We start from the raw sequence: 15,202 nt of genomic DNA, 5'->3' as shown, positions 1-15,202 counted from the left end.
TGGATACTTACATGTGTTAAAGACACCAGCAAAAACCCAGCACTGACCATACCGAACTGGATTCTGAGAACTCTGATATTCCAACAGAATGTCAATGCTTCCAGTCCAGGCTGATGGGGGCACGCCATAGGCATAGACATTGTCCCAGGATCCAACCAGCACACCTTCATCATCTTTGGAATTAACCTAAATGAGACCACAGGTGGTGAGAAGAAAGAAATGTCATTTAGAAAAGTTTCCTCCAGACTCTGACATTAGGCAAGATAAGACTTCCAGTGTCTTCCATATATCCTATGTGATGAAAACAGTTCACTTTTGTTTAGTCCACTGTTGTATTGTCAGGGAAAGTGATGTAATAACTAAGTGTGCAAGGGGAAACCAAATAACTAGACTGCCTCTTAAACAGCATATAATTTTAGTAAGGTGGTGTTGAATAGCAGATAGGAAGACTTGCCATGTCTTCTCCATGTGCTTAGAAGAAGATGCACATAGGGTATTTGGTCTGGCTGAAAGAGTGCTGGAGAATGATGTGAGAAAGAGAGGAAGAAGCTTGCATAAGAAAACAGTTCAAGTAGGGATCAAGTAGGGATTTTGTAGAAGGATAATTTAAAACTGACAAATGCAAAAGGTGTACAGGTAGAGTGAGGGGCCAAAGTCTCATGGTTTAAGGGATTTTGACTTTGATGATGAGTGGCAGACTCTAATGAATTGAAAAATTAAACAGATGCTGACATGAGAACCATTTAAAGTTAATAAGAGACTTCCGGTCAAGATGGCAGCATAAGTAAACATGGTACTCACTTTCTCCCACAACCTCATCAAAATTACAGCTGAATTACAGAACAACTATCATTTAGAATCACCTGAAATTGAGCTGGTTGGAAGTCCTACAACAAGGGAATTAAAGAAGCAGCCATATCAAGACTGGTAGGAGGGGCAAGATGCAGAATGGTCTCATCCCACACAAAGGTTGATAAAACTTAGGAGGAATATCTCAGTTGATGGAGGTCCCCCCCTGAGAAATGGGAGGTCCCAGCCCCACACCAGAAAATGCAGAATCTCAGGCACCTCCATGGACCTGCTCACGCAGAGTCTGAATTTTAGCAAAATCTTCAGGTTATTTGTGTCTATATTAGTTTTGGAAGCATAGGTTTAGACTAGACTGAGAAGACATTAGTAAGCAAAGTGAAACATGCAATTGAAACAGATGTGTTTGGATTGTGAAAACCCCATAAGATTTATGAAAATATGGTGAGTTTTTATGTGTTCACTAACTTGCCCACGAATGGCTCAGCATTAGCCCTTGCCCAGACCCCTCGTAGGCTTGCTGAGTTTAGCTATATAGGAGTCTATCTATCCCAGTAGGCCATGAGTTAATTGAGAACAGAGATAAACATCTGCCTTTCTGACTTCTAGCAAGCATTGGCAAAGAAGAGGTGCTCAAGTAGTTGAATAATCACGTATATACTCAACAAAAAGATAAGAGTTGTACAACTGGATAAGAATAAGACCGTCTCCCTGGGGAGAGATAGATAAGAAACCAATCAAGTGCAGGTAAAGGTTACTGGTATTAAGACAGAAAGGTTGAGTGGGGGCCCGAAAGAGGGTGTAATCTGTTTTATCAAGCTGGAAGATGGTGATGGTGGTGTTGGTGGGATGAATAGGGGAAATGACATGAAAGCTAGGTTTTGAGGGGCTGGTGGCTACAAAAGGCCACCTATATAATGCAAACAGTTTCAATAAATGCTTGGTGTCATGAGACAATGTGGCAGTGTCAGGGACCTGCTAGGAGCTCTGCCTGGGTATCATGTAAGAAGGCAATGTTGGATGAAATAGAAAATACTAGAAGAAAACAATTAAGATGTGCAAATACCTCCTACTCTCAATGACAAACCCTCCACTAAAATATGAAATTTACTCTATCACTGAGCGGCATTTCCCAAAGAGGGTCCTTCTGGGAGTGTTCTGTAGGAGGTCCCCATTCAATTTGACTTAGACATACTGTTTTCCCCCCTTGACTCTGTCCAACCAGGTTAAAGTGAAGGTTACTACCCAGATAATTTGTTTAATGTAGAAAAAACGTAATTCTTTGAAGATTTCTGAAAGACCTTATTAACAAACTCATGCCTTTGATGTAAACTTTGACTTCATTCTGTAACACCATGAAATGACTCAGTCGCAACAGGGGTTAACCAGCCATTTTGGCTCTATTCATGATCACTACTTCTCACTGCAGTTGATTATCTAAAATTCTGCATCTATTATAACGGAGCCTGAAAAGTGCTTTCCAGGGCAATGATGAGGTTTGGTCTTTGTGGACAGATAGATTCAGCTCTAACTCACATGACCATGTCCTTATCCTTATCATTGAGAAATAGAATTGGTCTTATGAATCTCAGAGGTTAAAGTTTCTAAACTATGGTTCGATGACTGATTTTCAAACAGAAATCCATTAATTAGAAGCTATTTATAGCTTATGGTTGAACTCAATAAGCTAAGAGGAAGAGTAAGGAAAAAAAGTCATCTCCTCTACAGACCTTTTAATTATTAATGCTGAGCTTTTCCCCTGTTGTTAGATAAATCACAACTATCATTTTTTTAAGCATTTGGCCAGATTAGCTACTGTTTTCTAATTAGAACATTGATTTCTGGGGAGCCCAGACACTGAAACAGGTAAGTCTTTAGTTACATATGGGAAGGGTTAAAGTAATAACTTCCTCCCTACACAACAAGATATGTTTGGGACACTTCAAAGGCATCATGTTTTATGCCACATTGGGCTCTTTTAACACCCTATTATGAACTCAGAGATAGACCAGTAACAGAATGAAATGTCTCAGTTTTGCATCACAGATGGTCAAGGAGACAACATGAGCCCAGGACTTTGGACAGGGAGCATTATTAAACTTAATTAAGGTTTGCATGAAATTGTCTTCCCATAATAGCTACAATATGGAAACATGAAATACCAGCCCTCCCCCAAAAGTCATTGTTAGCAACTCAGGTGCATAACATAATTCAATAAACTTTAAAATCTGGTTCCCAGAAAAGATGAGGATTGTGGAGTGAGGAGAAAGATAACATGGCTCAGCTCCTAACCCTAACCCAAACCCGAACCCGAACCCAAATCCTAACCTTAATCCTAACCATCAGCTCTTCAGAAACCTAACTGTCAACTCTACACAATCCTGAGATTTCTCATTTGTAACTGAAAATCTTGAAAGAAACAAACTGAATAAAAGTGTAGCTCTTTTTCTTATTTTGACAAGAACAGTGGACACAAATGCTGTGGACAAATTGGTAAAAAAAAAAGTCTAAATCTCTGAAGAGGTAGAGATTCTGGGACAGTGAGAAATGATACAAAGCCTGAGAGCTATTCACCCATGGGAGTGAGATATGCCTCCAACCAGGTGCAGTGGATTCAGGAATGAGAAATTTGACAGAATCTTAAAAACCAGACCCCAAGTATTCTGAAAAAGATTGTCATTTCTTCAACTAAACTCCCTTCCCTGCTCCAATCTTTCCCAGTAGAGAGAATAAAATACACTGGCCTAAAACTGATATGCAGAAGAGAAATCAAACTAATCTTAGATATGGAATAGTAAAGATATTATCTACATTATATTCGAGCAAATAGACCAGTTGAAGAAGAGTTATACTAGTATGAACATGAATAAAAAGAAAAGAAGCAGTGAGGAAAGAAGGGAAGGGTAGGAGAGGGAGAATATTAAAATAATACTTGTATGAATACAAAATTAAGTAACACAAATAATTTTCTCACAATCTCTTAGGAGATCACAGAAAGGAAAAAAATGAGGGACAAATTACATCATCATGGAACTAAAAAATGATAAACTATAAGAAACAGAATAGATACTACTAAAAATATAATTAATGAAAGAAGAAAAGCTTGACATAAAGAACATACCAATGAAAAAGATGAAGAGACGAAGTTCTTTAGAGAAAAGCTAATAGTTATGAAAGACAAGGATAATTAGTGTCCTTAAAACAGAGAACCCAACAAATGAAACAGAAGATATATTCATGACATAAGGAAATTTTACCAAATTGAGAAAAAGTTGAATTTATACATTGAAAGAGAATCTGTGCTTCAGGGTAACTTGATGCAGAATGCTCATTGCCTAGAAACTTGAACTAATTAAGCTTTTTGAACTTAAGTATAAAGAAATAATACAGACAGAAAATGCAAATTAGCAACTAGGGAGGAAATTAGGCTGCCTTCAGACTTGTCCATAGCACCATTCAATGGCAAAACACAGTCAATCAAAGCACAGTCAATCAATAGTCCTGAGAGAAAGAAAGGTTGACCCAAGAATATTATGCAGAGCTAAGATGTTCTGCATCTATATTTGTTCTGCAAATATAAAGACAATCAGTGCAGATTTCAAACATGAAGCATCTCAGGAAATATAGCATCCATCAAAACCAAACTACTTGAAAAGTGACATCAAGAAAATTACGGGCTGAATCAAAGAACCCAGAAGCAGTGTGTGTGTGTGTGTGTGTGTGTGTGTGTGTGTGTGTGTGTGTTTGGGGGTGGGGAGGGGGAATCCAGTGGTGAGAAAATTCATGTCAGTATACAAACCTTTGGGAATTAAAGTAGTAATAGAATGAATATGAACTATAAAACTTGATAATGTAAAAACAGTAATGATCCTAAGAAAAATTAGACATGAGGAAGGAAAGAAAGAATAGGATTGCTAATGTTTTAACGTGTTGATCTCTCTTAGTTAATTGACATAATCTAACATTAAAGTATAATTTAAAAATATAATTACTTTATTCTTTTAATGGTTTCATACATTTTTAATAACCTTAGAGGAATCTGTTAGAAAATAGTATTTCTGGTAGTGAAGAAACGTTTATTTAAAGCTAACCATTTCCTCTATGGTAATTCAGTTTTCCTCTTCTGTGAAAAGTAAAATTAAATAAAACTTAAAATTTAATAGAATTTGAATACAATTAAGTGTAGTATTTTAAATTAAATAGCACAATCCTGTTTGACATAAATACAAACAGACCAATGGAACACAACAGAAAACACGAAAAGAGATTCCAGAAATATTGTTAACTAATTTTTGACAAAGTTGTAAAGGTAATTTCAGGGACAAAGAATAATCTTTTCAACAAATGCTGCTGGAACAATTGGATATTAATATGCAAATATGAACTTTGATTTATACCTTGCACCATAGACAAAAAATTATCTCAAAATGAATCATAGACCTAAATTTAAAACCTAAAACTATAAAGCTTCTAGAAGGAAACACTGGAAAAAATTTTGTACCCTTCTGTTAGTCCAGGATTCCTTAGATATAACACCAAAAGTATAACCCATAAAGAATATATTTACAAATTTGACTTCATCAAATTAAGAACTTGTGCTCTTTGAAAGACATTGTTAGCAGAATGAAAAGATAAGTTTAGAGTGGGCAAAAATATTTGTAAATCACATATATGATAAAGGGTTTGTAACCAGAATATTGAAACTCAATGACAAGAAAATGAAAAAAGTATAAGAGATGGGCAAACAGTTTGAAGAGATAATACATCAAAGAAGATACATGGATAACAAGCACAACAAAAGATGCTCAACATTATCGGTCACAAGGAAATGCAAATTAAAACTCCCATGGGATAACACAACACACATATTAGAAAGTCTAAAATTAAAAAGACTGATCATCACAGTCTGTTGGGGAAGATGTGAACACTTGGGACTCTTACACACTGCTGATAGGAATGTAAAATGGTACACTTTGGCAGTTTCTTAAAAATTAAACATACACTGACCATATGACTTAGCCACCATATTCCTAGGTATTTATCTAAAAGGAATAGAAGATATATTTATACAAAGATTTCCACATGAATATTCCTTGCTTTATTCTAAAAACTGGAAACAACTCAAATGTCCACCAACAAACGAATGGATAAATAAATTGTGGTTCCTCTATACAATGCAACGCTACCCTGAAAAAATGGAATGAACTATTGATGCACACAATGAAAACATGGATGAATCTCAAAAGGGGATAAAGAAGCATAAGGAAGCCAGACAAAGAAGAGCACATACTGCATTATTTCATTCATGTAAAATTCTAGAAAATTAAATCTATGTTTAATGACAGAAAGCAGAGTGCTGATACCGGGGATGGCAGACAAAGCAGGGTGTCATCAAAAGGAGAAATCACAAAGGAGACTTCTGAGCAGTGCTGGACATGCTCATTATTTTCATTTTGGTGATGGTTTCATGAGTGCAAAATAATCAAATTATGCATTTTAATTTGTACATTTTATTGTATATCAAAAATCTATAATAGTAAAAGTGTAACATGCTAATTAGACCAGGTGTCCTTCCAGATGACATTCTGGACGAAGCTGGGGCTGCGAGGGAAGCCTGGATCCTGGTGGCAGAGGGAAGCCCAGGTCCCAGGTGCCAGAGGGAAGCTGGTGATGGCAGCCGGGGGAAGGTCTAATCTTGCACAAATTTCATGCATTGGGCCTCTAGTATCTCAATAAAACCATAAAAATAATATAATACTTTTAAATTAAACTAGCATTCTAGTATAATCCTATTTATGATTTTAAATTATATTTATCTCTTAAGATATCTATTTATTTAGTCCTGGCCAGTTTGGCTCAATGATAGAGCATTGGCCCACTTGTGAACTGAAGGGTCACAAGCTTAATTCCAAGTCAAGGGTACATATCTTAGTTGTGGGTTTGATTCCTGGCCCAGGTCAGGGTGCATGTGGAAGGCAACCAATAGATTTGTCTCTCTCATATCGATGTTTCTCTCTCTTTCTCTCCCCTCTTCCTCCCTCCCTTCCACTTTGTCTAAGAATCAATGGAAAAAACATTTTAAGTGAGGATAAAATAAATCTATATATCTAGTTGGTATAATGTACATCAAGTGATAATAATGATTATTTCTTGGTGCTAAAACTTGGAATGATTTTTTTGAGATAAAATTTTTTTTTTAACTTTCATTTAAAAATGTTTCTGGAGTGTTCAAATTCTTTTTAGAGAGAGCATTGCCTTCTTTCATTAAAAAAAAAAAAAAAAAAAAAGACTAGAAACAGATATGCCAAGATACCATTTATGTTCAATTCTTATAGTGCGAATATATAATTATTTTCTTATTTATACTTTTAAAAATGTTTAGAATTTCCCCAAATACTTATCATGGAGGACAGAATAGATAAAATTTTGTTTGTGCTCTGAGTGGGGTTGGCTGACTCTCTGAAGTCAAGGCTTAGGTCCATGAGGAGCGATTAAACTGGGGTTGTTCAAATATGAGGAAGGACAGAGGCAATGCTCTTTGAGGGCTGACAAGGGAGGCCAACCATTCAGGAGGTGGGCCAGCAGGGACTGGGGAGCAGTGGGGAAACCAGCCAGAAATGCCATGCTTTGGGGGGAGGCCCCTTAAATACGCTGGCTGGCCTGTACTTGGTTCTGAAGTAGAGCCGCCTGCCTTTAGGACCTGGCACTGGAGTCACATTGAGTAACTCTCACCCTAAAGTCAGAATAAGCCCTGGATCCCGATATAATTCAAAGGACAGGGCAGGCCTTAAAGCATGACCGATACTGGACTTCTCCATTTCAGATAAGGGGGATTGAGCAGATTTTAACTTGATGCTGGAAAAAAAAATGATATTTCTTGATTCTCTAATTTTCTGTAGCACATACCTTTACATTTTGCATAATTACCATTTTTTTCTGCTTCTTTTTAAAGGTAAATGTATTTTTCTTATCCTGTGTGTATATGATTATAACAAAGTGACTTTCTCTGTTAAAACCGGTATTCTGTTAAATTTCACTGTTAAACGTTATGTTCTCATAAAGGTTAGGATTTCTGTAACTCTTATAGAATACAGTTGTATGTCTAATCTTATCTATAATAGTTTCTCAAAGACTGTTGGTTATAAATTTTGGGTAACATGATTTAGCTTCGAATGCGGAGAGTTAAATTTGGAAAAGAGAAAGGTTATTTCTTGAATAAGATCCTTTCCAAATACGTGAACCACAAGCCCCCAGCTATTTGGTGGTGGTCAATCTTTGTGTTGTTGTTGTTAATCCTCAGCCGAGGATATTTTCCCATTGAGTTTTAGAGAGAGTGTAAAGGAGAGGGAGAGACAGAGAGAAACATTCACACGAGAGAGACACATTGAATGGTAGCCTCCTGCATGCACCCCGACCAGGGCTCGGGAACCTGCCACCAAAGTATGTGCTCTTGACTGGAATCAAAGCTGGGACCCTTTAGTTGGCCAGTTGATGCTCTATCCACTGAGAAAACTGGCTAGGGCTCAATCTTAATTGTAGGTACAAGTTGTAAAGATGTCAAATTGGGCTATGACCCTCTAGGGTTCTACAAAGAACCTCAATAGTCACTGTCTTGGGTTTGGGGAAGGAGATTACCACGTGGTGGGAATGGTGGGGTCTCCAGGCATCATCTCTCTTCAATAGCAACAACTCTGCTTTTCTCTTCTATATATTTAGGTTCAATTGATATTTGTTTAAAAAAACAGTTCCAAAAAGTAAAATTGGAAAGCCCATTGGTCTGGAAATTTGGAGATGTTTCTTATGTTTTCTCTGCCATTTTTCAAATTATGTGCTGAGGATAAGAAGGGAAATGAGCTGAAGATGAAGTACTCTAGACAGGTTATTCCATGGGCGGGCCTCCCAGCAAACACACATAAGAGAAAAATAAGGGTGGCAAGAATTCCTTTTTTGTCCCTTGCCTGGATCCTCATAACAAAGAAAAGGAATGCCATTTATAATCTTCTTCGCTTTTCATTGTGGTGGGCTTAGCAACAAGTTGCTTTCTACCCCAGTGCTATTGGAAGGGGTATTCTGTCTTTCTGGAATGCACTTCCATACTCAAACCCTTTCTTTACCTACTGATTTTTAAAACTCAGATAATTTCATTCGGGAAATCTTTTTTAAAAATATATTTTATTGATTTTTTACAGACAGGAAGGGAGAGGGATAGAGTTAGAAACATCGATGAGAGAGAAACATCGATCAGCTGCCTCCTGCACAGCCCCTACTGGCAATATGCCCCCAACCAAGGTACATGCCCTTGACCGGAATCGAACCTGGAACCCTTCAGTCCACAGGACAACGCTCAATCCACTGAGCCAAACCGGTCAGGGCTCATTCTGGAAATCTTTACTGATCTTTTTAATTTGGATGTCTTTTCTCTGTGCTGATGTAGTATTATTTGCTTAATACTGCCCTCCTATTTAGTATATTGCCTTGTGTCATTGATTGATTGCCTTTGTTCCCATTATCATATGTACATTCCCACAAGAAAGGAAGGTACCATGCTGCTTTGACTTTGAATTCCCATTGCTAGCACAGAGTGGGCACTAAATAAGTTTCGCTAAATGAATAGATATGGTATCAGTGGAAGGTGGGTGTAAGCCATCTTTTCTTTACTAGATCAAGACAAATGGGTTAATCAGAATGCCAATAGACATTCTGTTGAAATTGACTAGTTGTTTCTAAAATTTATAGAGAAATTCAAAGGTTTAGAACAACCAAAACAATGTTGAAAAGAAGAACAAAGTTTATGGAATAAGTGCTTTGAAGATTTACTATAACACGACAGTAATTGAGACATTATGCTATATAAGGATAGATAAATAGACCATCTGACAGAATGGGGCCAGAAATAGATCCACCCTTTTATACTCATTTGATTTTCAACAAAGTCACCAAAGCAATTTAATGGGGTGAGGGAGGTGGGGGTAATTGACAGTCTTTTCAAAAACTGAAAGTGTTTTAAAAAAATTAGTTTCCAACAGTTTTTTCAACAAATGGTACTAGAACAAATGGGTAAACTGAAGTAGGGGGACTAGACCCCTACCTCATTCCACATAGGATGATAATTCAAGATGGATCACAGACCTAAACATAAAAGCCAAAATTATAAAATATATACAGGAAAATATCTTCATGTTCTTGCGGAAATAACATATTTCCTAGGGCTAATTCTTAATTTTTTAAAAAAATTGAATTTCGTAAAATGTACAATCTTGTTCCTTAAAATACAATATTTAAAAATTTAATGGCAAGCCATATTCTGGAATAAAATATCTTAAATACATATCTGACATAAGATATATTATGTTAGGAATATAGAAAAAGCAACTACAACTCATTAATAAAAACATAAATAATCCAATAACAAAATGGGCAAAAACTTGAAATGATACCACACCAAAAAGATGTATAATTGGTCAATAAATGCATGAAAAGGTCTCAGTATCATTAGTCATCATGAAAATTAAAATCCCACTGAGATACCACTGTACACCCATTAGAAAGATTAAAATTAAGAAAGCTGAAAACACCAAGAATAGATGAAGCTGTGGAAAAACTGAAATTCTCATGTATTGCTTCCGGAAATGTAAAATGGCCCAATACTTTGGAACCTGGTAGATTCTTATAAAGATAAACATATACAATGATCCAATTACTTTGGAACATTGGCAGATTCTTATAAAGATACACATATACATACCCTATGATTTAGACATGCCACCTTTAGCTACTTACTCCAGAGACATGAAAACACATTTACATAAAAAGACTTGTACAATAATGTTCATAATAGCTTTATTTATAATGACCCTAAATTGAAAAAAATCTCAAATGTCTATCAGCAGATGAATGGATATACAGTTTGTGATATAGAAAATACAATGAAATACTGCTCAGCAATAAAATAAAAATTAAAGACATTTGCAACAACTGATTGAGTAAAAGAAGCCAGACCCAAATAATATATGTGCCCACTTACTGGGAGTTTAAGATGGCAAATCTAATCTATTGCAATAAATTTTCTGGATTGATTAGGAAGGAAGCACAGGGAAATTTCTGGACTGATGTTTATATTTTAGTTGGGTGGTGATTAATCAAAACTAGCTCAATTTTGCATTAATACCCATACTTTTCACTATATGTAAATTTTACTTCAGTTAAAAAAACATGGATTAACCCTAACCTATATTGTGAAGCAGCTGACCGCCATTGTGCAAATGTTCTTTGGTATACACACTTGACACAGACTCTGGCAGGGGTGGGTCATTAGATTCATTTTTCATGGAAACCATTACAACTAGAGATTATTATCCTTGTTTTCCTTAGTAACTAAGGATCCTTATTTGGCCAAAACATAGTTTACTAATTGACCATCAAGAGAGAAATAACCAAATGTGGACTGAGAGAGAGAGAGAGAGAGAGAGAGAGAGATCGAGAGAGATCGAGATTTTAAGCTTTTCTAATGTCTGCTTTTAAAAAATTTCTATACCACTGCTGCATGGTGCAGGGCAGATGTAGAACAGGTACCCAAAATTTTTTGAAAACGGGAAAAAGCAGAGAAAGAAGAGGAAAGAAGGATTTCAAGGGAGGAGAGAGGGGAAGGAAAGAGGGTGAGATGGGGATCCCAGATGCTTAAAGCCTTGAGAGCATATTCTAACGAGCTGTGCTGGCTTTGCTGCATTTCTATCCATCTGTCCTGGGGATGTCTGCTCGGGATACCAGAACAGCTGGACTGCACAGCCTAGAGAGAGTGCTCAAAACATCCCCATGTTTAAGAAATAGCCCATGCAATTTCAAAATAGATGCAGCATTGAAACCTCATTCCAGGAAGCAATTCAAGGAAAGCAGACATTTAGATTGACTATGATGATCACATTCGAGAGATGGTTTGTAATAAATGTCTGTTTTTTTCCTCCAAAAATATGGGGAGAACAGGCATAAGAAATGTATGCTTAATAACTGAGAAACCAAGCTGTTTGCCCACAAATGAAAACTTCATTACATTGCAGGCTTTTACCATAAGAAAGAAAAATGATGTCTGAACAATTCATTGTTCCCTCCTCCTGCCCTCCCCCACCCCCGAAAGATAAGGATTGAATCAGACAGAGCTTGTAGAAAACATTATATTTGTATCCAAGGAGCTCATCCGATGTGAAGAGAGGACAGACAAAGAGAAAATCCAGGGAAATAGAACATTGAGAATGGAATGGCTTGGCAGGCGACATGAAATCCGTTTTCAGTTCTGTCAATGACCTTGTGTAAGTAAGTCATTTAACGTCCTGAGACCTCAGTCTTTTTATCTGCACTTCGATTATTTATGGAATAAATATAATTTCTCAAAAGTGACTATGGAAAATTTTCTGTTAGGAACATTCTATTTTCACACTGGCTTACAATATGTTTATTAAATTTTAAGAATTCTTTAAAAAACAACCCCACAGAAATAAAAATTTGTAGTGAGCAAGGTGACCTAGAGATTGTCTTGACTGTATCTCCCATTCGTCATTGGATTCCCATGCTTAGGGATATCTTGAAGCTTCAACTTTAAGGGTTAAAAAAAATCTTCTTAGAATTGGCATTTTAGTATTTTACTCTGCTGGACCACAATAACATTTTTCATTAGTTTTCACTGATAGATTCTCCATGTTGCCACCACTGGAAGCCCCTACCAATTGAGCTGTGTCACCATTGAAAAGGTTAGGAAGAGCACCAGAGGCCTCTATCTTTTTTGACTATCCCAAAGTGAGGAACAGCATTCCTGATATTCCTGAGCATAAATCATGGAGAGAGAAAATAACAATCTATAATAATAAAAGTATAATATGCAAATCAACCGAATGGCCGAACAGAGTAATGACCATCCAGACGACCATGCTATGACACCCACTGGCCCCAGGCCAGCCAAGGTGGGTGCAATTGGTCTGGGTGTGATTGGTCAGGGGCCCAGCCATCACCCCATGATTGTGCTGCAAAGGGAGGCCCAGGCCACTGACCGGCAGGGCGATCAATAGGGGGGGGTGGTCCACAATCTCACCAAAGAGGGAAGCCCAGGCCAATGACCAGCAGGCTGTGGTGGGTGGGCGGGGCCTCCCTCTTTGGGGTGATTGATCATGGAGCCCCTACTGGGTGGGCAGGGCCTCCCTTTGCGGGGTGATCGATCATGGGGCTCCTGGACTGTGAGAGGACACAGGCCGGGCTGAGGGATCCCCATTCCCGAGTGCATGAATTTCATGCACTGGGCCTCTAGTTTAAAATAAGAAAGCCAGGCCCTGGCTGATTTGGCTCAGTTGGTTGAACATCATCTCCTGCACCCAGAGGGTTGCTTTTGGATTCCCAGTGGTCAGGGCACATGCTCAGGTTGCTGGCTCCATCTCCAGTAGGGGGTATTTAAGAGGCAGCCAATTGATGTTTCTCTCTCTCATCGATGTTTCTCTTTCTGTCTGTCTCCCTTCCACTCTCTCTAAAATCAACATAAACATATTTAAAAATAAAATAAAATAAGAAAGCCTGTAAGATTAGAAATCCAGACTCTAAATGGAGACTAAAATCCATCTTGAAGCCCACATCCGACAATGGTCACCAGCCAGGCATTCGCAAAGTTAGAATGCAGGTGTGTGAGTCATTGCCATTCTTCCAAAATACCAAGTAGAAGCTGTATCTTCACCTTCACAAAGGCGGCACTGGAGCCCGTGCAGTGTCTGCCCTGATGATCTGGGGCTGGCCACCACCGCCCTCCATAGGAAGTTCTGATGGCAATTACATGAATCTTTGTTACAAAAATCTGGAAACAAATTATTATTACATAATCATGCTCTTGTGATAGATTTCACTTTTCCAAAATTAAGGTTCATATGGGGAAGTGTGAAAAAGCTCCTCAGGGTGAAATGGTTGCTGACAATGGCCACTGAGCACCTGGGTGCTCATTTTTCAGGATAGTTCACTCCAAGGAAGGGGGCTTTAGCAGCTTATGAACCAAAGGAACCATTAGATAGAGCTTTTAAATTTTTTGTTTCATTTTTTTAAAATAAAATGGTCAGGGAGCTGTGCCGTGGTTGGTCAGTATGATCAGGAATAGACCTCATGCATTTATTTCTGACTCTGAAGTTCATTTGGGAGACTGAAAGGTAGAATTTCTAGCTCAATGAATTTTCAAACACAATATTAATAGTCATAGTGTGTTGCATGAAGAGGTTTGCTGAATGTGAAGCTTCCTATAAGATGCCCAGGTAAACAACTGGATAAAAATAAAAACATGGTTTTGTAATAAGTGTCTTGTGGAGCTGCTTGGCAAAATTTCAAAGGAGTGAAGGCATTACTGATTTTTTTCATGCATGGAAAGAAAAAAATAACTTTCTAAATATGGAGACAATGAGAAGGAGAATAAAGATGGACAAAGTGAAAAATAACTTTATTTTCAGTTTGTCTATGAGATTGCATATGCTTAGACAGCAAGCCCTGAAGTCCATTTTATCTCAAAGGTCTACGGTCATTCATCTTGTCCTGGGCCCTAGGAAACTTCAGGATCTGCCTCCAGTGTGGTCAGTTTGATTTACTAGCTGGAGCTCCAGATGATTTTTTATAACCCTACAGAGTACACTGAACATCGATTGGTTTAAAAAAGTTCGATCTGAGTTAGTTTCCAAAAGGCACAGTCAGAACAGGTATTAATGGGGATTAATGATGGCGTTGTGGTTCGATATTAGCAAAAGACCCAGGGTTAAAAATAAACGTGTGCACCTCAAGGGAAATAGCAAAGTTCAAGCTGGCAACAGCATCAGGACTGGAATTTTAAAATATGTAACTATATTGACCTTTTTCCCTCTCTTTTCCTTCTTTCAAAAATTTCCCAATAATGTCACCTTTTAAAAATTATTTTAATTAAATCAAACAAATCCCTGGAGGAGCAAATTACCCCGGCCTACATTTTCTTTCAGTGCTTTTTGGTGACTGGATCTTTGGGTATAATTTACACCATGGAAAAGGGTTCCCACGAGTAATAGCATGGTTTATGCTCGCTGTGGGCCCTCGCCAACTACTCTTCTACCCCGTGAGCTAGTATCCTACTTGGGAGGCCAGTAATTATTTCTGGGAAAACTCTGAGCAAAGCTTGAGAGATTTGCGTTTTCATATGTTTATTTCATCAGAGATTTTGCCATTCTGTGTTGAAAATGTCTACTTACCTGTCTGTCTTCTCTATTGGGCTGTAAACTCTGTGAAGGAAGAAACTATGCTTTGTTCTCAATTATACTCTGTATCTAGACTGGTAGAGTCTCAATAAATACTTGTTAAATGAGTCAGTTAATAATGTTTTTCTACCATCAACATCATTACAGCAATCACCATCACTACC

General features: G+C 37.6%; 1 protein-coding gene across 1 annotated transcript in view; it reads right to left on the bottom strand.

The window, feature by feature from the left end:
- The window catches only part of F13A1 (coagulation factor XIII A chain), a 193,780-nt gene that overhangs the window by 72,678 nt on the left and 105,900 nt on the right, over nucleotides 1-15,202 (bottom strand). The window contains exon 7 of the mRNA XM_070403447.1: nucleotides 12-186. Within this exon, the coding sequence (XP_070259548.1) occupies nucleotides 12-186 (175 nt within the window). The remainder of the gene's footprint in view (nucleotides 1-11; nucleotides 187-15,202) is intronic.

This window comes from Myotis yumanensis, unplaced genomic scaffold (assembly GCF_028538775.1).
Source record: "Myotis yumanensis isolate MYYU_CA2020_CCGP unplaced genomic scaffold, mMyoYum1.0.hap1 SCAF_2, whole genome shotgun sequence".
Taxonomy (NCBI): Eukaryota; Metazoa; Chordata; class Mammalia; order Chiroptera; family Vespertilionidae; genus Myotis; species Myotis yumanensis.
This window is presented reverse-complemented; position numbering and strand designations above follow the sequence as displayed.